The sequence below is a fragment of the Babylonia areolata genome, chromosome 4 (assembly GCF_041734735.1).
Source record: "Babylonia areolata isolate BAREFJ2019XMU chromosome 4, ASM4173473v1, whole genome shotgun sequence".
Classification (NCBI taxonomy): Eukaryota; Metazoa; Mollusca; class Gastropoda; order Neogastropoda; family Buccinidae; genus Babylonia; species Babylonia areolata.
This window is the reverse complement of record NC_134879.1, coordinates 37704112-37731936: the sequence shown is the minus strand read 5'-3', so window position 1 is coordinate 37731936 and position 27825 is coordinate 37704112. Positions and strand designations below refer to the sequence as shown.

The following is a 27825-nucleotide window of genomic DNA, read 5'->3' as shown; positions in this document are numbered from 1 at the left end:
TATGCTGCTGGTCAGGCATCTGCTTGGCAGATGTGGTGTAGCGTATATGGATTTGTCCGAGCGCAGTGACGCCTCCTTGAGCTACTGTAACTGAAACTGAAACTATGTCATTTCGCATTCCTCACAGCCACTGAGACTATGTGTTTACATGTCCGTCTATGTCATTTCGCATTCCTCATAGCCACTGAGACTATGTGTTTACATGTCTATGTCATTTCGCACAGTTTCAAGAATCTCACAGTCACTGAGTTTTTTTTTCTTCCAGTTACATGTCTATGTCATTTCGCATTCCTCACAGCCACTGGGGATTTTTTTTATTTTTTTTTTTATTTTTATTTTTTTTACGCCTGTGCAGCACCCTGGACTCGACTGACTGCAACACGTGTGTTGTGAGCGGCATGAAGGGTAGAATGTTTCTCCAGCTTCACATCCCTGCCTGCAGTGCACGCTGGACCCACTGCTTTTAGTGAGTATGCGTGTTCTGTGTGGGGGTGGGAGGGGTGTAGGGGTGAGGAGTGGGAGGGGGTGTGGAGGAGGTGGGCTTATTGCGCCGCATCTCCGCTGACTGGCGTGTTTCAAGGCTCAGACATGTGTACATGTGTGTCTGAACGCTGTGCTGTCTGCTGCCTGGCACTGGATTATCTGACTTGGACCGTGCAGGATCCTGAAACACACCAAAAGGTGAGTCATTCTCCGTTCCTCAGTTCCTCGTGTATGACGATTCGTTGTCATGATCGCTTGAAGCTGTGGTTCTTTGGCAATGTGAGTAAAACTCTATTTATTCTGTCATTCTTGGAGTTTCACGAGTGAGTAATGTGATCACCACTGAAGTTATTTTCGGTTTGTGATGTATTCTTTCGTTCTTCGAGTAGGTATATGACACTAAAGTTGTGTGATAGCCACTTGAAGTTAGCGTTGTTTTGGCATCGTGAGTAATTGTTCAAGCATGATGATAAAGTTATGTGACCGCTTGAGACTGTTTTCGCTTCTTTCTTTATTTCTTTGAGCATCACGATCAAGTTGTGTGATATCTGCCGACTTGAAGTTAGTAATTCCAGCATCGTGAATAATACTCAAGTATTCTTTCCTTCTTCGACTGAGTATGATGACGCCGGATGACATTGTGTGATCACTTATGTTATTTTAGCTTTGTGAGTAATATTCATGCAGCCTTTCATTCTTCGAGTATGATATTAAAGTTATCACACCTCTGCCTCGTCCTTTTCTTATCATAATGCCACATACTCGGCGAACGCACTGATATGTGTGTGTGTGTGTGTGTGTGTGTGTGCGCGCGCGCGCGCGCGCGCGTGTGTGTGTGTGTGTGTGTAGTGTGTGTAGTGTTTGTGTGTGTGCGTGTGTGTGTGTGTGTGTGCGTGTGTGTGTGTGTGTGTGTGTGGTGTTTGTGTGTGTGTGTGCGTGTGTGTGTATGTATGTGTGTGTGTGTGTGTGTGTGTGTGTGTGTGTGTGTGGTGTGTGTGTGTGTGTGTTTATCTCCCTCTCTCTGTGTCTCTGTCTCTGTCTTTGTCTCTGTCTCTGTGTGTGTGTGTGTGTGTGTGTGTGTGTGTGTGTGTGTGTGTGTGTAGTGTGTGTAGTGTTTGTGTGTGTGCGTGTGTGTGTGTGTGCGTGTGTGTGTGTGTGTGTGTGGTGTTTGTGTGTGTGTGTGTGCGTGTGTGTGTGTATGTGTGTGTGTGTGTGTGTGTGTGTGTGTTTATCTCCCTCTCTCTGTGTCTCTGTCTCTGTCTTTGTCTCTGTCTCTCTCTCTCTCTCTCTCTCTCTCTCTCTGTGTGTGTGTGTGTGTGTGTGTGTGTTTGGAAAATGGACTGTTTTCCCTTGCAGTATCTGTAGTTATTATCAGGATTGAATCATACATATCTCAGTTGATGGAGCATAAGCTCCAAGTGGCCATGTTCACCTGAAGAACCTGTATGTGAATGTCATCACATCTTCCATGTTCACCTGAAGAACCTGTATGTGAATGTCATCACATCTTCCATGTTTACCTGAAGATCCCATTTGTGAATGCCATTGCATCTTCCATGTTTACCCGAAGATCCCATTTGTGAATGCCATCACATCTTCCATGTTTACCTGAAGAACATGCATGTGAATGCCATCCCATGTTCCATGTTCTATGAATAACCCTGTGTGAATGCCGTCCTGTTTCCTGAAGATCCCTGTGCCAATGCCATCCCATGTTCCACCGTGAAGAACCCTGTGTGAATGCCATCCTATGTTTCCCGAAGAACCCTGTGTGAATGCCATCCCATGTTCCATGGAGAACCCGGTGTGAATGGCATTCCACGTTCTATGAAGAACCCTGTGTGAATGCCATCCCATGTTCCGTGAAGAACCCTGTGTGAATGCCGTCCCATTATCCATGAAGAACCCTGTGTGAATGTCATCCCATGTTTCATGATCCATGAAGAACCCTGTGTTAATGCCATTACATGTTCCATGAAGAACCCTTGTGTGAATGCCATCCCATGTTCCACGAAGAACCCTGTGTGAATATCATCCCATCATCCATAAAGAACCCTGTGTGAATGTCATGCCATTTCCCATGAAGAACCCTGTGTCAATGCCATCCCATGTTTTCTGACGAACCATGTGTGAATGCCATTCCATGATCCATGTTTATTGAAGAACCCTGTGTCAATGCCATCCCATGTTTTCTGACGAACCCTGTGTGATTGCTATCCGATGCTTCCTGAAAAACCCTGTGTCGATGCCATTCCACGTTCCATGTTTACTGAAGGACCCTGTGTGAAAGCCATTCCATGTCCCTTGTTCACTGAATAACCCTGTGTGAATGCCATCCCATGTTCCACGTTCCATGAAGAACCCTGTGTGAATGCCATCCCATGTTCCTTGTTCACTGAAGACCCCTGTGTCAATGCCATTCCATGTTTCATGTTCACTGAAGAACCCTGTGTGAATGCCATTCCATGTTCCATGTTCATCGAAAAACCCTGTGTGAATGCCATTCCATGTTCCATGTTCATCGAAAAACCCTGTGTGAATGCCATTCCATGTTCCATGTTCACTGAAGAACCCTGTGTGAATGCCATTCCATGTTCCATGTTCACTGAAGAACCCTGTGTGAATGCCATTCCATGTTCCATGTTCATTGAAGAACCATGTGTCAATGCCATTCCATGTTCCATGTTCATTGAAGAACCATGTGTCAGTGCCATTTCAAGTTCCATGTTCATTGAAGAACCCTGTGTGAATGCCATTCCATGTTCCATGTTCACTGAAGAACCCTGTGTGAATGCCATTCCATGTTCTATGTTCATTGAAGAACCATGTGTCAGTGCCATTTCAAGTTCCATGTTCATTAAGAACCCTGTGTGAATGCCATTCCATGTTTCATGTTCATTGAAGAACCCTGTGTGAATGCCATTCCATGTTCTATGTTCACTGAAGAACCCTGTGTGAATGCCATTCCATGTTCTATGTCCACTGAAGAACCCTGTGTAAATGCCATTCCACGTTCCATGTTCGTTGAAGAACCCTGTGTGAATGCCATTCCATGTTCCATGTTCATTGAAGAACCCTGTGTAAATGCCATTCCATATCCCACTTTCCATGAAGAACCCTGTGTGAATGCCATTCCATGTTTCATGTTCATTGAAGAACCCTGTGTGAATGCCATTCCATGTTCTATGTTCACTGAAGAACCCTGTGTGAATGCCATTCCATGTTCCATGTTCACTGAAGAACCCTGTGTGAATGCCATTCCATGTTCCATGTTCACTGAAGAACCCTGTGTGAATGCCATTCCATGTTCCATGTTCATTGAAGAACCATGTGTCAATGCCATTCCATGTTTCATGTTCATTGAAGAACCCTGTGTAAATGCCCTTCCATGTTCCACGTTCTATGAAGAACCCTGTGTGAATGCCATTCCATGTTCCATGTTCACTGAAGAACCCTGTGTGAATGCCATTCCATGTTCCATGTTCACTGAAGAACCCTGTGTAAATGCCATTCCATGTTCCACGTTCCATGAAGAACCCTATGTGAATGCCATTCCATGTTCCATGTTCACTGAAGAACCCTGTGTAAATGCCATTCCATGTTTCATGTTCATTGAAGAACCCTGTGTGAATGCCATTCCATGTTCTATGTTCACTGAAGAACCCTGTGTGAATGCCATTCCATGTTCTATGTCCACTGAAGAACCCTGTGTAAATGCCATTCCACGTTCCATGTTCGTTGAAGAACCCTGTGTGAATGCCATTCCATGTTCCATGTTCATTGAAGAACCCTGTGTAAATGCCATTCCATATCCCACTTTCCATGAAGAACCCTGTGTGAATGCCATTCCATGTTCCATGTTCATTAAAGAACCCTGTGTCAATGCCATTCCATGTTTCAATTTCCATGAAGAACCTTGTGTGAATGCCATTCCATGTTCCATGTTCATTAAAGAACCCTGTGTAAATGCCATTCCATGTTTCAATTTCCATGAAGAACCTTGTGTGAATGCCATTCCATGTTCCATGTTCACTGAAGAACCCTGTGTGGATGCCATTCCATGTTCCATGTTCGCTGAAGAGCCCTGTGTGAATGCCATTCCATGTTCCATGTTCACTGAAGAACCCTGTGTGGATGCCATTCCATGTTCCATGTTCACTGAAGAACCCAGTGTGAATGCCATTCCATGTTCCATGTTCACTGAAGAACCCTGTGTAAATGCCATCCCATGTTCCATGTTTTCCTGTTCGCATCCACTGAAGGAGACTGAGGAAATAAACAGTGTTTCTGATACCACTTTACAGACAGTAGTGCGTATTTAGGGTTAGCTTTACAGTGACATTTATTTCTTTCATTCTGCAACGAGCCTCTGAGCCATGAAGACTTACCTTGTAGTTATTTTCTGTTCCTCTTTTCTCTTTTTGATTTCTGCTTTTCTGTTTAGCTATCAGTTACCATCTCTTTTTCCAACCTTGCATCTTAGCTCTAATTCTGTTCTCCGATGTTACAGCTTAGCTCTAATTGTTTATTTTCCATTGTTACAGCTTAGCTCTAATGATTAGTCTGTTATTTAATGTTACAGCTTAGCTCTGCGTTATTTTCTGTTTGTCCAGTGTTACAGCTATGCTTTGAGTCATTGTCTGTTTCTTCAATATTACAGCTTAGCTCTGAGATCCTGTCTGTTTCTTCAATGTTACAGCTTAGCTCTGAGATACTGTCTGTTTTTCCAATGTTACAGCTTAGCTCTGAGTCACTGTCTGTTTCTTCAATGTTACAGCTTAGCTCTGAGTTACTGTTTCTTCAATGTTACAGCCTAGCTCTAAGTTACCGTCTGTTTCTCCAATGTTACAGCTTTGCTCTGGGTTACTGTCTGCTTCTCCAATGTTACAGCTTAGCTCTGGGTTATTTTCTGTTCCTCCAGTGTTACACTTTAGCTCCGACTAGTTCTGTTCTCTGGTTTTACAGTTCAGCTCTGAGTTACTGTCTGTTTCTCCAATGTTACAGCTTAGTTCTGACTTATCGTCCGTTCTCCAATGTAACAGCTTTGCTTTTACTTATTGTCTTGTTCTCTAATGTTACAACTAAGCTCCAAGTTATTTTCTGTTTCTCCGGTGTTGCAGCTGGCACAGAATTCATCACACCAAATCTGCTGCTGCCTGTTGGTGTGTGACGTCATTACAGACTGCCGTCCCATAAGCACTGATCCAAAATGGCTTCCATCCCACATGGTGGGTGTGGCTATGGCGTGGGGAGGTGGGTGGTTGTAGCGGTGCTGATGGTGATGGCCGTGGTGTCCGGGAACCAGGATGACGTGTGTGGCACCAGGTTCACTGACGTGGCCTCTAGCGCGCTGCTGGCTCCTGTGGTTGTGGAGTGTGAGGTGCAGCGACTGCAGCCCGTGACCTCACCCGTGACCTCACCTCTGACCTCACCCCTCGTCCCTTTGACCCTGTACCAGGCTGCGGTCAGGGTGCATGAAGTGCACAAGGGGAGGGAACTCATGGAGCACAGTGCTGTCAACAGTCCACTGAATGAGGTCATTGTGGAGGGGCTGGGGGAGGTGGAGGACAGGGATCAGTGTGTTGGTCACGTGATGACGGGTCACAGTTATGTCCTCTTTCTCAGGCCCCAGTCTGTGCTGACCCAGGCACCTGACACATCACCCTTTTCTCTTGCTTCTTCAGCACCTTCAGCACCCCTCTTCACACCCCGACCCCTGTCCCCCTCTGAGTCCCCTTCTGAGTCAGGGGCTGACGTCGTGGCCTCAGCGATGAGGAATAAGTCCTCTGCTGCTGCACCACACTTCGTCATCACCGCTCTTCCTCGTCACCTGGACCCTCAGACACTCAGAACAGTGAGAGACTCTCTCCACCTGTCCCTATGTGCCTGTTTGATTCTCTCTCTCTCTCTCTCTCTCTCTCTCTCTCTCTCTCTCTGTGTGTGTGTGTGTGTGTGTGTGTGTGAGAGAGACTTTCTCACTGGTGATGACTGTGCTTTGAAGGCTGGATCAGAGCCTAAAATGCAAGCCTGCATGGACAAGTTCACATACCTCGACAGCACCCTCTCTCAAGCAGTGACTGTTAATGCTGAAGTAAACTAGGATTTCTGGACTAAGTGCTAATGTATGGGAAGATAAGGAACAGCTCGCAGTGCTCCAAGTCTACGGAGCAGCACTACATCCTACCCTGCTGTTTGGTCGACGACACAATGACCCTTGTTCACTGACCCCTGTGTTCACCGACCCCTGTATTCACCCTTTGTTCACTGACCCTGGCCCTGTGTTCACCGACCCCTGTATTCACCCTTTGTTCACTGATGTCTGTGTTCACCGATCCCTGTGTTCACCCTTTGTTCACTGATCCCTGTGTTCACCGATCCCTGTGTTCACCCTTTGTTCACCGATCCCTGTGTTCACCCTTTGTTCACTGATCCCTTTGTTCACTGATCCATGTGTTCACCCTTTGTTCACTGATCCATGTGTTCACCCTTTGTTCACTGATCCCTTTGTTCACTGATCCATGTGTTCACCCTTTGTTCACTGATCCATGTGTTCACCCTTTGTTCACTGATCCCTGTGTTCACCTTTGTTCACTGATCCCTGTGTTCACCCTTTGTTCACTGATCCCTGTGTTCACCCTTTGTTCACTGATCCCCGTGTTCACTGATCCCTGTGTTCATCCTTTGTTCACTGATCCCTGTGTTCACTGATCCCTGTGTTCACTTACTCCCTGTATTCACTGACCCCCTGTTCTGACCCCTGTGTTCACTGGCCCCCTGTATTCACTGACACCCCCCCTCCCCCGCCCCCGTTCACTGACACCCGTGTTCAACGACCCACCGACCCCCCTGTTCTGACTCCCAGTGTTCACTAACCCCTGTGTTCACTGACCCTTGTGTATACTGATCCCCCTCCTCCCCCTCCCCCGTGTCCACTGCCCTCTATATTCATTGACCCCTGTATTTACTGACCACTGTGTTCACTGACCACTGTGTTCACTGACCCCTGTGTTCACTGACCCCTGTATTCACTGACCCCCTGTTCTGACCCCTGTGTTCACTGGCCCCCTGTATTCACTGACACCCCCCCTCCCCCGCTCACTGACACCCGTGTTCAACGACCCACCGACACCCCTGTTCTTACTCCCAGTGTTCACTAACCCCTGTGTTCACTGACCCTTGTGTTTACTGCCCCCCCCCCCCCTCTCCCCACCCCCCGTGTCTACTGACCTCTATATTCACTGACCCCTGTGTTTACTGACCACTGTGTTCACTGACCCCTGTGTCAACTGACCTCTATATTCACTGACCCCTGTTCTGACCCCTGTATTTACTGACCACTATGTTCACTGACCCCCTGTTCTGGCCCCCTGTATTCACTGACCCATGTGTTCAATGACCCCCTTTAATCACTGACCCCTTTGTTCACTGACCCTGTGTTCACCCCCATCTCAGTCTCACCAGCTGAAACACATGATAATATGGAAAGGAAAACAAGAGATGTGACATAATTTAGACAGCTTCAAAACTTTGCACATAGACAATAGACGAACAAAGAAAGAAAAAAAGAGATAACCAACTAAATAACTGATAGATCATTAGATAAACGAACGACAACAAGAAAATAAATATACAACTAAATAACTGATAACAGACAAACCATCAGCTAGATAACTGACAGATAAAAGAAGAACCTGTGCATAAAAAGGTAAACAACTTTGGACTGTATGACAGGTAAACAATTGAAGTGCTGTGTGACACAACTAAATAACTGTGTGACAGGTAAACAACTAAATGACTGTGTGACAGGTAAACAACATAAGAACTGTGTTACGGGTAAACAACTAAAGGACTGTGTAACAGGTGAAGAACTGAAGGACTGTGTGACAGGTAAACAACTAAAGGATTGTGTGACAGGTAAACAACTAAAGGATTGTGTGACAGGTAAACAACTAAACGAGAGGAGGAACTAAAGGACTGTGTGACAGGTAAACAACTGAAGGACTGTGTTACAGGTGAAAAAGGTGCTGTGTCCTGGCTGTTCCACTGTGCCCATTATCAAACATGTCAAATGCAGCAAGTGTGCCACGCCCCCAATCTCAAAGCGACCAATGAGCGTCAAGGACACAAAAACTGTCCGAGCAGGCAAGCGTCTGTCCCTCCGATGCGCTGCAAAAGGCATCCCCAGCCCCACCTACAGTTGGCTGAAAGATGGCCGGCTGGTCCACCATAGCTCAGAGGGAAAGCAAGACAGGGAAGGGAGGTCCCCCAATGTGTTCAGGTCGGGATCTCTTACAGTCCGTTACACCAACAAGTTCTCTGTACTTGTCGTCAGCCAGGTGGGTCTGCTTGTCCACATCCATCACACACACTCCACCTCGCCTCTGTCTCCCTGTCTGCCTGTGTCTCCCTGTCTGTCTGTCTGTTTGTCTGTCTCTCCCTGTCTGTCTGTCTCTCCCCGTCTGTTTGTATGTTTGTCTGTCTCTCCCTGCCTGTCTGTCTGTGTCTCCCTGTCCGTCTCCCTGTCTGTATGTCTGTTTGTCTGTCTCTCCCTGTCTGTCTGTATGTCTGTCTATCCCTGTCTGTCTGTCTCTCCCTGCCTATCTGTCTGTCTGTCTGTCTGTCTGTGTCTCCCTGGCTGTCTGTGTCTCCCTGTCTGTATGTCTGTCTGTCTGTCTCCCTGTCTGTGTGTTTGACTGTCTGTCTCCAATTGTCTGTCTGTCTGTCTCTGTCTGTCTGCCTGTCTGTCTCTCCCTGTCTGTCTCTCTGCCTCTGTGTCTGCAATGCGGTTACAGTGATATAGAATATTCCCCATTCTCAGTTGCAGACTTCGCTACTGAAATGATGCCAGCCCTAACTCTGTCCTCCCTCCTATAGGGATGCTTGACCCCAATCCTAACCTTAACTCTGTCCCCCCCCCCTCCCCACAGGAATGCTTGGGGCTCTTTTAGTTTGATCGTAACCCTATCTCTGTCCTTCCCGCCATAGGGGTGCTTGGAGCTCTTTTAGTTTGACCCTGATCCTAACCCTAACTCTGTCCTCCCCCCCCCCCCCCCCTTCACAGGGATGCTTGGGGCTCTTTTAGTTTGACCCTAATCCTAACCCAACTCCGTTCTTCTTGCCATAGGGATGCTTGGGGCTCTTTTAGTTTGACCCTAATCCTAACCTTAACTTTAGCCCCCAGTTTCTGGGAATGCTGTACTCCTCCGTTCCCAGATGCACACACATAGCTCTTTCTGGACCTAATACTTGGCACAAGTTTCCACTTTCGCTTCTTCAAAACACCTGCATTCAGCTCTTTCGGGTCTAGACTTAAACTTGATTCTCTTCAAATTAGCTATTCCAACCACTCTCACTCATTCTGTCCAAAAATGTTCTTAAAGAAAAAAAAAGTAGTCATGCTTATTCCTCTACTCTTTTGAAATGAAAATTATTTTGTTTCTCTTGCTTTACTTCTGCTTGTATTTAAGTTTTCTTGTTGATCCCTTCTATCCCTTTGATTCAGAGTTACACCCCCTTCATCCCTTTAATTGAGATTTACATTCCTTTCATCCCTTTAATTCAGAGTTAAATCCCTTCCATCCCTTTAAATCAGAGTTACATCCCTTCCATCTCTTTTAAATCAAATTTAGTGAGTGTCTGTAAATGTCCAGTATGAAAATTTCTTTGGTTTGACTCCTCACAAGATTCAGCTGTTCAGTTCATAACTGCGTTCAGACAAATCCATATATGCAATACACCACATCTGCAAAGCAGATGCCTGACCAGCAGCGTAACTCAATGTTCGGGTGAAATGATAAATGTTCTGGTGAATTGTCTTGATCCTGTCATATAGTTTTGTGTATTATGTATACTGAAGTTAATGTTCGGGTGAATTGTTTGAATCCTCTGGTGAAACATGTAGCACTTTTCTTGATCCCAGAACGTGTCAGTGACAATGTATGGTTCTTAATGACTTTAATCCTGTCATATAGTTTGTGTATGATGTATACTGAAGTTAATGTTGGGATGGATTACTGTAATCCTGTAATATAGTTCGTGCATGATGTATACTGAAGTTAATGTTGGGGCGAATTGCTAGGTCTATGTGCATGAATGTGTCTCTAACTGTCCTAGGTTTATGTACATGAATATGTCTGTACATTCCTAGGTTTATGTACATGAATATGTCTGTACCTGTCCTAAGTTTATGAACATGAATGCATCTATACTTGTCCATAGGCTTATATGCATGAATATGTATGAACCTGTCCAAGGTTTATGTACATGAATGTGTCTATACTTGTCCCAGGTTTGACTTGACGTACTTGACTTATGCCTCTTGACTCCTTGTGGAACATAGGGCTCCAACAGCACTCCTCCAGCAAACTCGGTTTGGGCTGTCATCTTCAGCCGGGCCCATGTCCATCCGGCTGACTTCATCTCATCTTCCGTGCTTCTTCTCCAGGTCTGCTTTGATCTGTCCACTCTCCTCTTTCCTTGGGGGTTCCATTCAAATGCCTGTCGTGTGGTGTCGTCTGGAGGCTTTCAAAGGGTGTGGCCTATCCAGCCCCATTTTCTCCTGATCTCCTCACTGATGGGCACCTGGTTTGTTCTATTCCAGAGGCAGGCGTTTGGTTTCTGGCCATCTGATGTTTAAAATATGGCACAGGCATCTGTTGACGAAGGCCTGTCGTTTGTTGGTGATCGTCTAGGTTGCTCGCCATGTTTCAGAGCCGTACAAGAGGACTGCTTTAACATTGGTATTGAAGATCCTCAGTTTGTTGTGAGTGGAAAGAGATGTGGAGTTCCAAACTGGCCGCAGGGTGTTGAAGGCATGCCTCGCTTTGTTGATGAGGCTCTTGATGTCTTTATCCACCACTCCATCCTTGCTCACTACGCTGCCAAGGTAGACAAACCTCTGTGCCTCACTAATGTTTCCACCTCTGAGATGGAGCTGATCCTGCTTCTTGTTGTTTGCTCTCATGAGCTCTGTCTTCCTGGTGCTAATCTTGAGACCCGTTTTCTCAGCTTCTTCAGACAGTCTGTTTAGTTTTCCTTGGGCATCTTGGTGTCTATGTGAGAGGAGGCATACATCGTCTGCGAAGTCCAGGTCTTCTAACTGTTTGGTTAGAGTCCACTGGATCCCTGTCCCTCCATTTTCGGCAGTCGTCTTCATGATCCAGTCCACAACGGGGAGGAAGATAGTTGGCGACAGCAGACAGCCCTGCCTCATGCCTGTCTGCACCATGAAAGGTCTGTCAGTTTCCCATTGTGGATGACTTGGCAGGTCGAGTCTTCCTATAGCTGCTGGATGATGGAGATGAATTTTGATGGTACGCCGTAGTGGTGCATCAACTTCCAGATAACCTTTCTGTCTACACTGTCAAAGGCTTTTTTAAAGTTGACAAAGGTTGTGTAGAGAGGGGATTGCCATTCCACTGACTGTTCAATAATAATTCGAAAAGTGGCGATGTGATCAGTGCATGACTTTTCTTGGCAGAAGCCTGCCTGCTCTTGCCGCAGTCTTTCGTCTAGGGTGTTTTTCAGTGTGTCCAGCATAATTCTGGTTAAGATCTTGTTTGGGACCGATAACAGCATGATGCCTCTCCAGTTGTTGCAAGAAGACAGGTCCTCTTTCTTCGGTAGTTTGACCAGATAGCCTTTTTTCCACTCTTCTGGCACTTGCTCTTGCTTCCATACTTTCTGAAGCAATGGGTGAAGCATCTCTGTGGATGTTAGGATGTTTGCCTCTATCACTTCTGGTGGTATGCCATCTGGGCCTGCTGCTTTCCCATTTTGCAAGGACTTAATAGCTCTGGAGATTTCTGATTTGGAGGGTGGGCTCATATCTGCATTTAAAAGGTGGTCGGCTGGTGGTATGTCTGGGGGTGTGGTTTGGTGGTTCTCTGTTTAGCAGTACCTGAAAGTGCTGTGCCCATCTTGCTCTCTGGCATGCCTCGTTGGTGATAGTTCTGCCCTCTTTGTCTTTATGAACATGAATGTGTCTTTACTTGTCCTAGGTTTATATACATGAATGTGTCTATATTTGTCATAGGTTTATGTGCATGAATGTGTCTGTACTTGTCTTAGGGTTATATGCAGTAAATGTGTGCATACTTGTACCTTTTTATATTTAAATAATTTATTTATTTACTCATTTATTCTTCTTCCTTTTTTCTTCTTCTTTTTTTTCTTGGCAGAGTTCTACAGCGGCCTTTTCATTTTTATTATTGTTTTTTTTTTTTAGCCTGGATGTGGTTGGCTGGCAAGGAATACACACACACACACACACACACACACACACACACACACACACACACACACACACACACACACACACACACTCTTTCCTCCTGAGGCTAGGTAACTGCCCCTCCTGGGGTAACGGCAGGTGATGCTGGCACTTACACCTGTCTGGCAGTCATCATGAATGATGTGTTGATTACAGGTAACGGCAGGTGATGCTGGAACCTTCACCTGTCTGGCAGTCATCATGAATGATGTGTTGATTACAGGTAACGGCAGGTGATGCTGGCACCTACACCTGCCTGGCAGTCATCATGAATGATGTTTGGATTACAGGTAACGGCAGGTGATGCTGGCACCTACACCTGTCTGGCAGTCATCATGAATGATGTGTTGATTACAGGTAACGGCTGGTGATGCTGGCACCTACACCTGCCTGGCAGTCATCATGAATGATGTGTTGATTACAGGTAACGGCAGGTGATGCTGGCACCTACACCTGCCTGGCAGTCAACCCGATGGGGGAGGTGGCGCAGAGGGTGCAGGTGAAAGTGAAGGGTCGCCAGGTCACCTCAACACCCAGTCCCCCCCCACCTTCCCCCACTGACGGAGACCTTGACCCCTGCACTGAAGGGTCGTGTGACGTCACCCCCCTCAGCTCCCCCCTTCCCCCGGACACAGAGGAGGCGGATCCCTGTGTGCCCAACCCCTGCTACAACGGCGGGTCGTGCTTCACGGACCACTCGGGACTTGGCCGCTGCCAGTGTCCACCTCAGTACCATGGCAACACCTGCCAGTTCCGGCGCCGGTCCATCGTGCAGCAGGAGGGGAGAGACGTCATCAACAGGCACGACGATGACGACGATAATACAGGTGAGTGTTGCGAACATTTTCCTGTTGGAAAATTCTGTGTTGTGACATAGTGCTGTGTGACAGTGAAGGATGTGTGTTGTGACATAGTGCTGTGTGACAGTGAAGGGTGTGTGGTGTGACATAGTGCTGTGTGACAGTGAAGGATGTGTGTTGTGACATAGTGCTGTGTGACAGTGAAGGATGTGTGTTGTGACATAGTGCTGTGTGACAGTGAAGGATGTGTGGTGTGACATGATGTGTGGAGTGACATAGTGCTGTGTGACAGTGAAGGATGTGTGGTGTGACATAGTGCTGTGTAACAGTGAAGGATGTTTAGTGACATAGTGTTGTGTAACAGTGTTTGAAGGGTGTGTGGTGTGACATAGTTCTGTGTAACAAAGAAGGCCCAACTGATGGATGAACTGGTACATATGTGTACTACTTTTAATTGTCACACTTTGAGACTGACCTAAACTGAAAGGTGTAGTTTCCTGTAACACTTGTAGACAGAACTAAACTGAAGGGTTAGTTTATCTGTAACTCTTAGAGACAGAAATAAACTGAAGGGTTAGTTTATCTGTAACTCTTAGAGACAGAAATAAACTGAAGGGTTAGTTTATCTGTAACTCTTAGAGACAGAAATAAACTGAAGGGTTAGTTTATCTGTAACTCTTAGAGACAGAAATAAACTGAAACGTGTGTTTATCTGTAGCACTTATAGACTGACCTAAACTGAATAGCGTGTTTGTCTTTAACATTTAGAGAGAGACTGAACTAACTAACTCAGGAGTATTTGTGTCTGTAACACTTAGAGACTGACCTAAAGTGAAGGGTGTGTGTAACACTTAGAGACTGACCTAAAGTGAAGGGTGTGTGTGTCTGTAACACTTAGAGACTGACCTAAAGTGAAAGATGTGTGTGTCTGTAACACTTAGAGACTGACCTAAAGTGAAGGGTGTGTGTAACAGAGAGGAACAGACCAAAAGTGAATGGTGTGTGTAACAGAGAGGAACAGACCAAAAGTGAATGGTGTGTGTAACAGAGAGGAACAGACCTAAAGTGAAGGGTGTGTGTAACAGAGAGGAACAGACCAAAAGTGAATGGTGTGTGTAACAGAGAGAAACAGACCTAAAGTGAACGGTGCGTGTAACAGAGAGAAACAGACCTAAAGTGAATGGTGTGTGTAACAGAGAGAAACAGACCTACAGTGAACGGTGTGTGTAACAGAAAGAAACAGATCAAAAGTGAATGGTGTGTAACAGAGAGAAACAGACCAAAAGTGAACGGTGTGTGTAACAGAGAGAAACAGACCAAAAGTGAATGGTGTGTGTAACAGAGAGAAACAGACCTAAAGTGAACGGTGTGTGTAACAGAGTGAAACAGACCTAAAGTGAATGGTGTGTGTAACAGAGAGAAACAGACCAAAAGTGAATGGTGTGTGTAACAGAGAGAAACAGACCTAAAGTGAATGGTGTGTGTAACAGAGAGAAACCGACCAAAAGTGAATGGTGTGTGTAACAGAGAGAAACAGACCTAAAGTGAATGGTGTGTGTAACAGAGAGAAACAGACCAAAAGTGAATGGTGTGTGTAACAGAGAGAAACAGACCTAAAGTGAATGGTGTGTGTAACAGAGAGAAACAGACCTAAAGTGAATGGTGTGTGTAACAGAGAGAAACAGACCTAAAGTGAAGGAAGACTGAATGACCGTTTCACTGTGGCGCCGATACATTGATGGTTTTCTGAACGCGGATTCCTCGGTCTGATCTCACAGGTCTCCTTCCCACTGCCGGTAATGACCAGTTCGCCTCCCTCAGTGGTCTGACTGCCAGTGACAACATCGGCGGCAGTGGCAACATCAGTGGCAGTGACAACATTAGTGCCAGTGACAACATCGGTGGCAGTGGCAACATCAGTGGCCGTGACAACATCAGCAACAGTGACAACATCAGTGGCGGTGGTAACATCAGCGACAGTGACAACATCAGTGGCAGTGGCAACAACAGCAGCAGAGACAAACACGTCAGCGACAGTGACAACAACAGCGGCAGTGAAAATACCCCTAACGCCAACAGTCTGCCAGGGTCCGTCAGCAGGGGAGACCACTCCAGCCGCAGCTCCGCTCTCCGACCAGGGAGGCGTTTGAGCAAGAAACTGTCCCGAAAGCACAGATTGTCTTCTAGCAGTTCCAAGACCTCCAAAAAAGGTGCTCCCAAGCTGCAAGTGTCCCCGTGCCCAGAGGAGGGCTACTGTCACAACGGCGGCACGTGCAAACTGGTGGTGTTGCTTCAGCGCCGTTTCTGTCAATGCACAGCTGGTTTTGTGGGGCGTCGGTGTGAACGTCAGCTGTGACGAGTCTTGAAGGTGGATAGGCTGAGAGACCTTCAGATATGGGGTGGATAGTCTGTTATTATTAGTGTAACCTTCAGACCTTCACAGATGGGGTGATTGTCTGTGAGGGACCTTCAGAGATAGGGTGAATAGTCTGTTATTATTAGTGTAAGGAGTCTTTAAATATGGGGTGAATAGTCTGAAGGACCTTCAGAGATGGGGTGAATAGTCTGAGGGACCTTCAGAGATGGGGTAAATAGTCTGAGGGACCTTCAGAGATGGGGTGAATAGTCCGTTACTGTTAGTGTGACGAGTCCAAAGAGATGGGGTGAATAGTCTGTCCCTTTATTTGTTAAAGAGACCAACCCAAAGTGTCCCTTTGTTTGTAATTAGTGGTTAAGGAGACCAACCCAAAGTGTCCCTTTGTTTGTAATTAGTGGTTAAGGAGACCAACCAAAAGTGTCCCTTTGTTTGTAATTAGTGGTTAAGGAGACCAACCCAATGTGTCCCTTTGTTTGTAATTAGTGGTTAAGGAGACCAACCCAAAGTGTCCCTTTGTTTGTAATTAGTGGTTAAGGAGACCAACCCAAAGTGTCCCTTTGTTTGTAATTAGTGGTTAAGGAGACCAGCCAAAAGTGTCCCTTTGTTTGTAATTAGTGGTTAAAGAGAGCTCTTTGGCAACCACTACAGTTCTTCTCTCTGGTCTGTCTGCCTTGATGTTATCCAGCAGAGTTCTCACGTTCCATGTGCCAAGATGGATCCCCATCACTTTCTTCTTTGTTTTTATTAGTCGACCGCTATGAGGGATCCCCACCAGCTGGCCAGGGAGAAGTGAAGCAGGCAATGTTTGAGGCACCTTTTCTGGCCCCTTCCTCCATGGAGGTGAGCAGAGCGATCCTGAAGAGGGCTGCTCAGACACCCAGGGGACTGTCGAATTCCACTGCTGCTTCGGTTCAGAAGATAGCGACTGTATGCCCTGGGCCGCCTGTGAGCAGGTTTGTGACTACAGCTTCCAGTGCATCCGCACCTGCTGCTTCGCCACTCCCCCATCGCCACAGGACTTCAGGTGTTGCGCGGTGTAGTTTGAAGTCATGACTTGCCCTTGACTTGTATTAAAGTGAGGGAGTGTTGCGCAGGTCGTCAGCCTCACTCTCTCGTCCCGGCCTATCTGGACCCAGTGCCAAGACATAGTCGAGGCGGTTGGAGACAGGTCAGGATGCAGTAGATGGCCAGCAGTGTTCTGCTTGTGTCTCACTGCGCCCTTTAGCGCTCTGCGGCACATCGCTGAGAATCGCCTTTCTGTACGTTGAAACAATGATGGTATTTTTCTGTGCAGTCCGCCGAATCCAGGCTTCACACTCTAGGTAGACAAGCCCTAACTGTTGTGGGTCCACGGCAGTTCATGCGTCGTGCTCGCAGGTCTCCCTATCCATTGTTTGGCATCCTCGTCCGCCATTGCAGCTGTTGGGAGATGTCTCCTCTTCCGCCTGCTCCGCCGTTTGGATGACATCTTCGTACTTGACCCATATATGGAGGTGGTTCATGGGCACCAGGGTGTATCCACACACTGGAGGCCCATGCGCGCCGCACGTTATGTATAGGGGGACAGCCACCACTTCCCTTAAAAGCCATCTTAAATGATGTGCCCAATCTGGCAGAGACTATCCCTCTCCGGATCGGATTTTCATGTTGGGTTTACTCCCCACATACGGCAGGTAGTACTGAGTTACCTGGATACCAGTAGCAGAGAAGAGCCTCTGACCTGACACACGTGACTATGGCAATAAAGGGGGATTATTCACCAAGGAGTTATGGCAATAAAGGGGCTTTGATTCACCAAAGAGTTACTGGCTATGGTAATAAAGGGTTTTTTTCACCAAAGAGTTACTGACTAGGATGATAAAGGGGCGTTTATTCACCAAAGAGGTACTGACCATGGCAATAAAGGGGGGTTTATTCACCAAAGAGTTACAGTGGCAGTAAAGAGGTTTATTCACCAAGGAGTATTTGTATTTGTATTTCTTTTTATCACAACAGATTTCTCTTTGTGAAATTTGAGCTGCTCTCTCCAGGGAGAGCGTGTCGCTACACTACAGCGCCACCTTTTTTTTTTTTGTATTTTTTCCTGCGTGCAGTTTTATTTGTTTTTCCTATCGAAGTGGATTTTTCTACAGAATTTTGCCAGGAACAACCCTTTTGTTGCCGTGGGTTCTTTTACGCGCGTTAAGTGCATGCTGCACACGGGACCTCGGTTTATCGTCTCATCCGAATGAGTTACTGACTATGGCAATAAAGGGGGTTATTCACCAAAGAGTTACTGACTATGGCAATAAAGGGGTGTTTTCACAAAAGAGTTACTGACTATGGCAATAAAGGGGGTTATTCACCAAAGAGTTACTGACTATGGCAATAAAGGGGTGTTTTCACAAAAGAGTTACTGACTGTAGCAATAGGGGGTGGGAGGGCTATTCACCAGAGTTACTAAGGCAATAAAGGAGGGTATTCACCAAAGACTTACTGACAATGGCAATAAAGAGAGTTATTCACCAAAGAGTTACTGACTATGGCAATAAAGGGGGATATTCACCAAAGAGTTACTGACTATGGCAATAAAGGGGGATATTCACCAATAAGTGACTCTCTCTCTGTAGCCTGCACTATATGCATGTGTAAGTTTATGTACAGATTTGTGCATGTATGAATGTCATGTCTGTACTTATACAACACTTTATAATTTTTTGTGAATATTTTGATTTCATTTTCTCTTTGCCCTGAGGGCTGGATGTAAAAACAACAACAACAACAACAAAAAACAAAGACATTGAACTTGTTCTACTTCCCTCAGTATGTAAGATTTCGTTCGTTCGTTCGCTCTCTCTCTTTCTCTCTTTCTCTTTTGCAGATAAAGAACATTTCCGAAACAACCAGCTGTGAGTAGCTCTCTCTCTCTCTGTCTCTCTCTGTCTCTCTCTGTCTCTGTCTCTCTCTGTCTCTCTGTCTCTTTCTCTGTCTCTCTCAGATAAAAAACATGTCCGATATAACCAGCTGTGAGTTACCAGATCACCAACCCATCGTTCGTTTAAATAAAAAGAAGTCACGAGAAAAGTGTTTTTGATTTTTTCTTCTTTGCAGTGGTGCGTTAAAAATCATTCCTAGGAATGTTAGTAACACATACACTCACAAATAGGCAGACAGACAGACACACACACACACACGCACTATCTCCCTTTTTCCCCCCTGTGGAAACAGAACGGTCTAAGGGAGACAAGCAATTCATACTTAAAAAATTCTTGACATACCACAGTGGCCTCCTCTGACCTTGCTGCTCTCTCTCTCTCTCTCTCTCTCTCTCTCTCTCTCTTGTCTCCGCCTCTGCATGTCTGTCTCTCTGTCTATCTCTCTGTCTCTGCTTCTCTCTGTCTCCGTCTCTCTCTCTCTTTCTCTCTGTGTCTCCGACCCTCTCTGTCTCTCTCTGTATCTCCGTCTCTCTCTGTCTCTTTCTCCCTGTATATATCTCTGTTTCTGTCTCTCTCTCTCTGTCTCTCTATGTCTGCCTGCCTGTCTCTCTGTCTCTGTCTCTCTGTCTCTGTCTGTCTGTCTGTCTCTCTGTATATCTCTCTCTGTCGCTGTCTCTGTCGCTCACTCTCTGTTTGTTTGTTTTGTCGTGTGTTCGTTTGTTCAAATGCTAGTCATGTATTCATGTTTCTTTGAATCAGTAAGGTTCTATTTTAGCATCCTAAATTATTACACCAAGTTTACTGGCAATTTTTTGTGCATGCATGAAACGATATTACCATTTGTAGATGTTGTGACCCATTTTCAGTGGATTTAGACTCATATTTTGTAGGTTATTTTACTCACTTTTGATTCGGAATCAGTCACTGAACTAACATGCTACCATCTTGCTTTTTCCGTCCCACAAACCATGGACATGTAACCTATAGGTGCAATAATCAAAGATGCTAAAATAGGACATTACTTACCAATGACTATAGTCACTAAAGAGTGTTCCTGGGACGAATAGACCTGTGATCATTTATTCTGGTAATTTTTGTTTCGATTTGTAGTTATTATCATTTGAAGAGCAAGAATCTTCGTTATTTTGTGTGATATTTGTTCAGCACCAGTTTTTGTTTAATCTTTTTTTCTCCTGGCTTCGTTGTTCTTTATTTCGAGTCAAAAATTAATCGCGGCAACCATGTGTTTGTTTTGTATTGTCCGTATACTATGTGTATCATAGTCAGGATTAAAGGCCTATGCCAGTCTTAAATAAAAGCTACATTGTATTTTCACATTTCTTCTGTCATTTCCGCTGTATGTAACATGTCAGATGATCGGTATAAGGACAACCGGGGCTTCCTTTTTTGTATTTGTGTTTCTTTTTATCACAACAGATTTCTCTGTGTGAAATTCGGGCTGCTCTCCCCAGGGAGAGCGCGTCGCTATACTACAGCGCCACCCATTTTTTTTGTAGTTTTTCCTGCGTGTAGTTTTATTTGTTTTTCCTATCGAAGTGGATTTTTCTTCAGAATTTTGCCAGGAAAAAGCCTTTTGTTGCCGTGGGTTCTTTTACGTGGGAACATACATTTTGAGGGAACATCTGGGTTTATTTCAATGTACCTTTTAGTTACCAGTGTTCTAGTTGAATCAGGACCTTAAGCGGCATTGACGTGAAGATGTGTGTCTTGTAAACTCTTTATTGTTGTCACAGACCTAGAGGAACACGCTCACTGTTCGAACCTTTCAAATCAGGAATAATAGGGTAAATAGTAAAGTTTCATTCGATGATATGTGCTATTGCTGATAAATTTAATGATGAAATAATAGTTTGATGTGAACATAATAAATGATGACAATCACATTTTACACACACACACACACACACACACACACACACACACACACACACACACACACACACACACACACACACACACACACACACTAACACACACACTCGCGCATGCGCGTATGACAGAACCACGTTAGACTTAATCAGGATATAAAAGTTACAATGTTTAATGAAAGAAAAAAAAAACAAAACAAAAAAAAACCACTGTCAAAAAACCTTTATATTATTGTAACAGAAATCAACATATTACCAAAGAATGGCATGACAAGCTGACTTGTCTGGACATAGAAAACACAACATGTTCAACCAAATGCAAAAAGAACGGCAAGGCCTCCAAGACACTTGTGATACACAATATATATATATATATATATATATATATATATATAATAAGAAAAAAAAGGATTCATAAAAAAAGGAAAAAGGAAAAGAAAAAAAGTTAATAATTGTTTGCTGCATTAAACATTATCAAGCTTTGGAGGAAAAACAAACACGCAGACAAGCAGTCTCGGATTCGGATCGAACCACGGACTTTAAGGTTGGAAGCAAGTAGACATAGGCCTACTCGCAGCGCTACAGCCTATTGGCAGCCAAAACTAAAAATCTAAATTTATGTTTTATTTTAGCGTTAAAAACCGACTACTGTATGCGAGGTGATAACGCCGTTTAAATCATGTTATATAGATGCATTTCGATCGTTTAAGCGTTTTTCAAATTAAGTTCGCGGTAAAGGAGACATTTCCATAGCCTCAGGCACACCGCAACATGTAGTCGTTTTCTGTAGATCTGCGCACAGACGAGTGTACACATGGCTTACACGTCACAATTGAGATGTGCCGTTGATTGAATTTGTTTTTAACGTTCATTCTAATGAATTCATCATTTTAATTAACTCAGTATCTACTTGAAGATTTCCATTTACAGTTAGCACGTCTATGGTGTATTTAGTGTCATTGTAAGTGTTCTTCCCAGACTTTGCATTGCTGTTATTTCAGTTGCGAACAAGGAAAACGATATCATAGCGTCTTCGAACCCAAACATACGTCGCGGCAACTGGGAAGAGTCCAATTTTGGAATTATGGATCTGGAGTCTCAACGAAATAAGCCGTTTATTATCCGGATATACAGCTTAATACGGAAGACTTAAAACCTATTATTCGTATTGCTGTAAAGATTTATTTCCGCTCTGTCTATTCTACTCTGTCAATTTTTGGTACTGGTATGCAAAGTATTTCCGGAGAAAATGATTTTGTTAAAGTTAAACACACACACACACACACACACACACACACACACACACACACACACGGACAACCAAACACCCGGTTTTGTAAAATAAAATCACTTTTTTTTTCTTTTTTCTTTTTTTTGTCCAGACATTTCTTGCTCCTTGGTGGTCTGAACGACCTCTTCCCTTGGATATGGTCTGTGTATGAAGTTATGTTGGGTAGCATCAATGCCCAAACCGTTCACAGACATGCGGTGTGTTCACCTTATTTCGCACCATGACTGTGATTGTCAGGAGAACAAAGTCAATAAAACGAAGGAAGTAAGAAAGAGAGATAAACAACAGCAACAACAACAGCAACAAAAAACACGAACGTAATGTTGGTGCAATTGTTCAGCCAATATCTAATCGTTGTCCTCCTTCTGTTTCGTGTTGTGCAGTTTCAAAGTGATTATTAGGGGTTCATGGTTTTACTCAGTCGCCTCAATGCCCGTAAATGTTCTCACCACAGGACATGGTCTGCAGACTGTCTTCTTCGTACCACCATCCCCCCACACCCCTCATTGCAGTGTGTCATGATAGCACGCACTCTGTTTCATGTGACTCTTTATGTATGAATAAAAACTGTTCTGTTTCATAAATCAGTTTTTTTTCTGTATAGCGAAAGAGATATTACCACGAAGAAATGTTGTCACACATTTTCATTAATTTTCGTGTTTTTATTTTTCATTTTACTTTCTTATTTATCTATCTATCTATCATATATATATATATATATATTCGTTTTTGCTATTCTATTTTACATTTGATACAGGTTCACTTGCTCAATTTGCGAAGACACCAATTCGTTTGCAAGGAAGGAATTTACTTTGTGCTTATCAGAGAGACGCTCTGTCAAAGGCGGGTGGCCTCAGCAACAATCGATTCCTGTTCATAGTGGTTATCATTACTCACCATGTCACACGTTTTACGCTTGTTTAGATGGGTGGATTACACGCCATGCGACAAAAAACGCAGGAACATTGTCGATTGAATAGGTGTAATTCTGGAGGGTAATGCCCTGTTGAATGGACAGAGCCTGAACAGACCACAAGGCCACACACTGTCCTCCTCAGCGGAAAAGAGTGCTGGTGAATACAGTCGTTTCGACACATTATCCTGCTAACACGTGAGAAAGCACCACAAAAAGCGTTAATGAAAAGCTACAAAAGGAATAAAGACTGAACGCATGTGTAACCAGCCAGAAGCATTGAACGGCCCAGTCATCTTGAATGTCAGACGATTGTCACGTGCACTGTGCGTGAAAGCGTGCAAATGGTCCTTTTCATTCTGTACACAACCAAACAACGATCCAACTAGGATAAAGATCTTATACTACATGAAACCAAGCAAAATTTACATTCTTGCTATCAGTATTTGAAAATGATAGATTCAATGGCTGAATGTTTAAAGCGTTTGATTCAGTCTGAGGGCGACCACGAGTGTCGCAGATTTGATTCCCGGAATCGGTAAATGTGTCTGTGCTCTAGGATGTTCAGCGTCTTCATTGTGTGTCTGCTTGCGCACGTACAAGACCGCAGTCTAACGCCCAATACAGGCTGGACACACTGGCCAGACTTTGAGAAGATTAGCATTTATTCAAAACTATTGTTATTTGAATAGTTGAGCAAAATAAGAGTACAATTTCAAGTTTTCAGTCACCCAAAACTTGACAAAATTGTGAGTAAAAATCGTTTAAAAAATAACATCGGGAAAACCGTGAAGAAAAGATGTAAATGTAAAGTCTTCGCGTACAGCCTGTTGTGAACGTCAAAATGAATATAAAAACTCGGAAGTTCTAAGGGACAATGGTCTGAAGGTGTGTGTACACACGTTACTGCACTTTTTTTTTTTAAATTCACTGCTGGACATTTGTGGTCTGGTTAGTGTGACTCGACCAACTCCAAGCAAAAAGTGCTACTGCACGTTTGTTCTTGTTCACCGCTGGATATTAGTGGTATGGTTAACATTTCTTCTGAAAGGTACCTCATTCTACTTGAAGCAAAAGAAAGTTACAGTACTATTTTTCTTGCTCAGTGCTGGACACGTGTGGTCTGGATAACAATTCCTTTGAAAGTCAGTTCACGCACATGTTCTCTGGTAGAAGTTGGTGCCAGTCACAGACCTCCAGTCCGCAGGGTAGTCCTGAGCGGTGCCAGCCTTGTACCAGCACCCGCCCCACACAAGGTTGAAGGCAAAGACGGTGCAGTCGGGGTGAGCGCTACAAAGGGGTGGACAGGTGGACATGCTGCCATCAGTGGGACTGTCGAACAGGTCATGCCCAAACAGATCCCGTTCTTGGTACTCCATGTAGGCGTCACCAAAGTTCCGTGTGCAAGCTGAAACACAGATGGTTGTGTTTATCTTCAGGAAAATAAATGTACACGCTCCAACGTGCATGGCGTACACGCACAGACTCAAAATAACTCCAGCGCAAACACGCATGCACGCCCTATCCTCCAGCGTCTTCCCTGCCCCCCATCCCCATCCCCTCCACCCCAACCCCCATCACACACAAGCAAGCACACACACACACGCCCATGCTCGCACACACACAGAGCACAGACACAGACCCATCCACCCCTCACACACACACAAAGCACAGACACAGACCCTACCACCCCTCACACACACACACACACACACACACACACACACACACACACACACACACACTATCGAACCTTCTCAGTGCTCACACAGGATACATTCCTCCCAATGTTCATGCACGATACAATGTTTTCAATGGATGTATAATATTCGTCTTGGCTGCCCATGTGGCGAGTCATTGCGACAACTCACTGAAAAACAGTCCACCATATTCCTCTGGCACTGTTAGTTGTATGTCAAGGCTTGGTTCTCTGCAATCTGCTGGATACATGTTCCTGTAATAAAGGCATTCAATCTCTCTCTCTCTCTCTCTCTCTCTCTCTCTCTCTCTCTCTCAGTCCCCATTCATTATGTCATTTTGTTGTGATCATATTTTTGTTTTCCTGTAGTTCCATATCGTCGAGTTGTGTCAGGGTGTGACTTTAGTGTTTTGTGTCAGGATGTGACTTTAGTGTTTTGTGTCAGGATGTGACTTTAGTGTTTTGTGTCAGGATGTGACTTTAGTGTTTCCAATGATTGCACATTTTCTTGGTTTAAACTGACTGAATGGTTGTCAAAACAAAGAAAGTTTTTGTTATTTTGAAACAAAAATATGTGAATTTATGTCGTTGCCCCCTTGTCAAAAGACCTTTCTTGGCAATGACAATAAATAATTCCAGTGTCCAGTCTCTCTCTCTCTCTCTCTCTCTCTCTCTCTATATATATATATATATATATATATATCCATAGTTCTCCCCATCTTCAAACTATGAATATCATCACCACCTTCAGAAGATGTGTGCAAAATCAATAATGCTTTTCTTTGACGTTACGTTTGACACCTCCCCACTTCATCTCTCAACACTGGCTAGGTACTAGCTGTGCTGTGTACAGCGCCTTGAAAAGAAGTGGAAGTAAGTCTCCCCAGCCGTTATATCATGTCTGCTCATTGCTCATACACTCGCTCAGTTTACTCACTGCTGGTACAGCCGTTCAAATAGTAATCAAAGAAGAATCCACCGTCACACAGACACTTGCCGGAGTAACAGGCAGCCATGTACTCTGTGCAGTCACCGTCTGAAGTGCAGGTTGTGTTGATCCAATTATCTGTAGAGGAACAAAACAATGCTGGCGATACTCAGTTTGTCACAGACATGCTCTTGCTGTTAACGTGGGTCCATTCTGAGATGGAAATAGAGCAAGCAACCAGGGATCTAATGACATACACAAATATATTATTTTCTGCAAGTGCTCTCAGGCATTCATTGAAAAATGTTGACCTAAAAAAGTCAAGACTGTCAAAAAAGAGAGCAAATAACCAAGCACAGCGAACCAGCCATGAATGAAGACAGACTGTTTCATTTCTCAAATGATTCTCAAATCAAGTGGAGTGATGGCCTAGAGGTAACGCGTTCGCCTAGGAAGCGAGGAGAATCTGAGCGCGCTGGTTCGAATCACGGCTCAGCCGCCGATATTTTCTCCCCCTCCACTAGACCTTGAGTGGTGGTCTGGACGCTAGTCATTTGGATGAGACGATAAACCGAAGTCCCGTGGTCAGCATGCACTTAGCGCACGTAAAAGAACCCATGGCAACAAAAGGGTTGTTCCTAGCAAAATTCTGTAGAAAAATCCACTTCGATAGGAAAAACAAATAAAACTGCAAGCAGGAAAAAAATACAAAAAAAGGGTGGCGCTGTAGTGTAGCGACGCGCTCTCCCTGGGGAGAGCAGCCCGAATTTCACACAGAGAAATCCGTTGTGAAAAAAAGAAATACAACTTTTGTTCTTCAAAATATCTTATTATCCAGTATGGTAATTTCAAACACACACACACACACACACACACACACACACACACACACACACAGGGGAAAAGCAGACACACAGTTCTAAGTTTCAAGTTTCAATTCTCTGACCCCGTTCAGGACACTGAGGATAACAATGAACACCACTAAAAGCCAGCATCACACGATGTGTAAAGACACTGCTGAAACTGAAACACATCAATCTACATCATGAGGAGGGATCCGTGGAAAACAACTGCAGAACTAAAAAAAAACTAACTAACAAAAAACAACATCATCAGCAAACCTGAAAGGAATTGTGCTACTTTATTTGAATGAATACAATTGCACACTTTTGGGATTTATATGCATTCCGTATATTAGCATGCTTTGGACATTCATTTACAAAATGTGTGTGTGTGTGTGTGTGTGTGTGTGTGTGTGTGTGTGTGTGTGTGTGTGTGTGTGCGAGCTCGCAGAAAAGGGACGGCAGCCGACAGACCAGCATCAGCTTACACATGTGATCGCTGCGACAGAGACTGTCTCTCTCGCATCGGTCTCTACAGTCACAGGCGACGCTGCTTGGTCCAAGCAGACAGCCCCATTACACGTGTGGTTGAATGTGTTCACGTTGTGTCCAGTGACAGTGTTTCCTTTCGCCTGTATGTCTTGGAGAGAGGCAGAGTGGCTGTTGGGGTGGTGGCACCCGGGTGGATGCCCAGTTTAGTGAAGCCAGAGTGTGCCTCCCCATCCACCCAACGTTCATGAAAACATTCATGGGTCTGAGGACTCTGTGACCCAAATTTGGGTTGTTTGTTCATGTTGGTAACTGTAACCACGAGGAGAAGAACAAACAATCCGTTCTGCTGACAGTTCCCCACCTCGGCCCCTTTGGCCCGGAATCTGCGCCAGTGCCCTCTTCTCTTTGTGCCACTTTCCAAATATGGGAGAAAAGGACACTTCTCCAGTCACCAAGGTGTTGCCTTTGTAGTGTCGACAATCAAGAAGGAAAGACATTGAATTGCATGTGATTGTCGTCATTTATTGTGTTCACATCAAACTATTATTTCATCATTAAATTCATCAGCAATAGCACATATCATCGAATGAAACTTTACTATTTACCCTATTATTCCTGATTTTCTCTAAGTGAAAGGGTAGGCCCTTTCTTCTAATGTAGGGCGCGACAGTGAATGTGTTTCAGTTTCAGTTTCGTTTATCAGGAGAGATGACAGTGTGCAGGCTGCTGTACACAGGATGCATCATACCGGCTTCAAAAGGAAAAGAAAGCGAAAAGAAAGGAAGGGAGCGTTTGATGTTTGACCAACGGGATAAACCCAATGTGTTGGTCAATCCTTGAAAGCCTAGCAAATGCAGCTTGACTGACTCTCAGGTCTCTTTCTCAGCCACTGAAGGAAGGCTGGTGGGAAAGCATGTCAACGAAG

General features: G+C 44.7%; 1 protein-coding gene across 5 annotated transcripts; it reads left to right on the top strand.

The window, feature by feature from the left end:
- The first annotated feature begins 364 nt into the window (after positions 1-364).
- LOC143281137 (uncharacterized) lies at positions 365-21122 on the top strand. Of its 5 annotated transcripts, XR_013055099.1 has the most exons (6): positions 689-762; positions 5604-6337; positions 8496-8819; positions 13179-13581; positions 15333-17815; positions 18324-21122. XR_013055099.1 is itself a non-coding variant. In XM_076586137.1 (5 exons), exons 2-5 carry the CDS (start codon positions 5693-5695, stop codon positions 15908-15910), a joined length of 1950 nt encoding a protein of 649 aa, XP_076442252.1. In that variant the 5' UTR covers positions 365-466; positions 5604-5692; the 3' UTR covers positions 15911-21122. The 5 variants fall into 5 exon arrangements, 4 of the variants coding, with proteins under 4 accessions (XP_076442252.1, XP_076442250.1, XP_076442249.1 ...); XM_076586137.1 differs by lacking the exon at positions 689-762 and adding an exon at positions 365-466 and having other exon boundaries at positions 15333-21122; XM_076586135.1 differs by lacking the exon at positions 689-762 and adding an exon at positions 544-681 and having other exon boundaries at positions 15333-21122.
- Positions 21123-27825: the final 6703 nt, after the last annotated feature.

Excerpts from the sequence above, each read along its gene's own strand:
- LOC143281137 (XM_076586137.1), top strand. The coding sequence starts at position 5,693 with ATGGCTTCCATCCCACATGGTGGGTGTGGCTATGGCGTGGGGAGGTGG. Across the intron at positions 8,820-13,178 it reads CTGTACTTGTCGTCAGCCAG|GTAACGGCAGGTGATGCTGG; the intron begins GTGGGTCTGCTT and ends TGTTGATTACAG. Across the intron at positions 13,582-15,332 it reads CGATGACGACGATAATACAG|GTCTCCTTCCCACTGCCGGT; the intron begins GTGAGTGTTGCG and ends CTGATCTCACAG.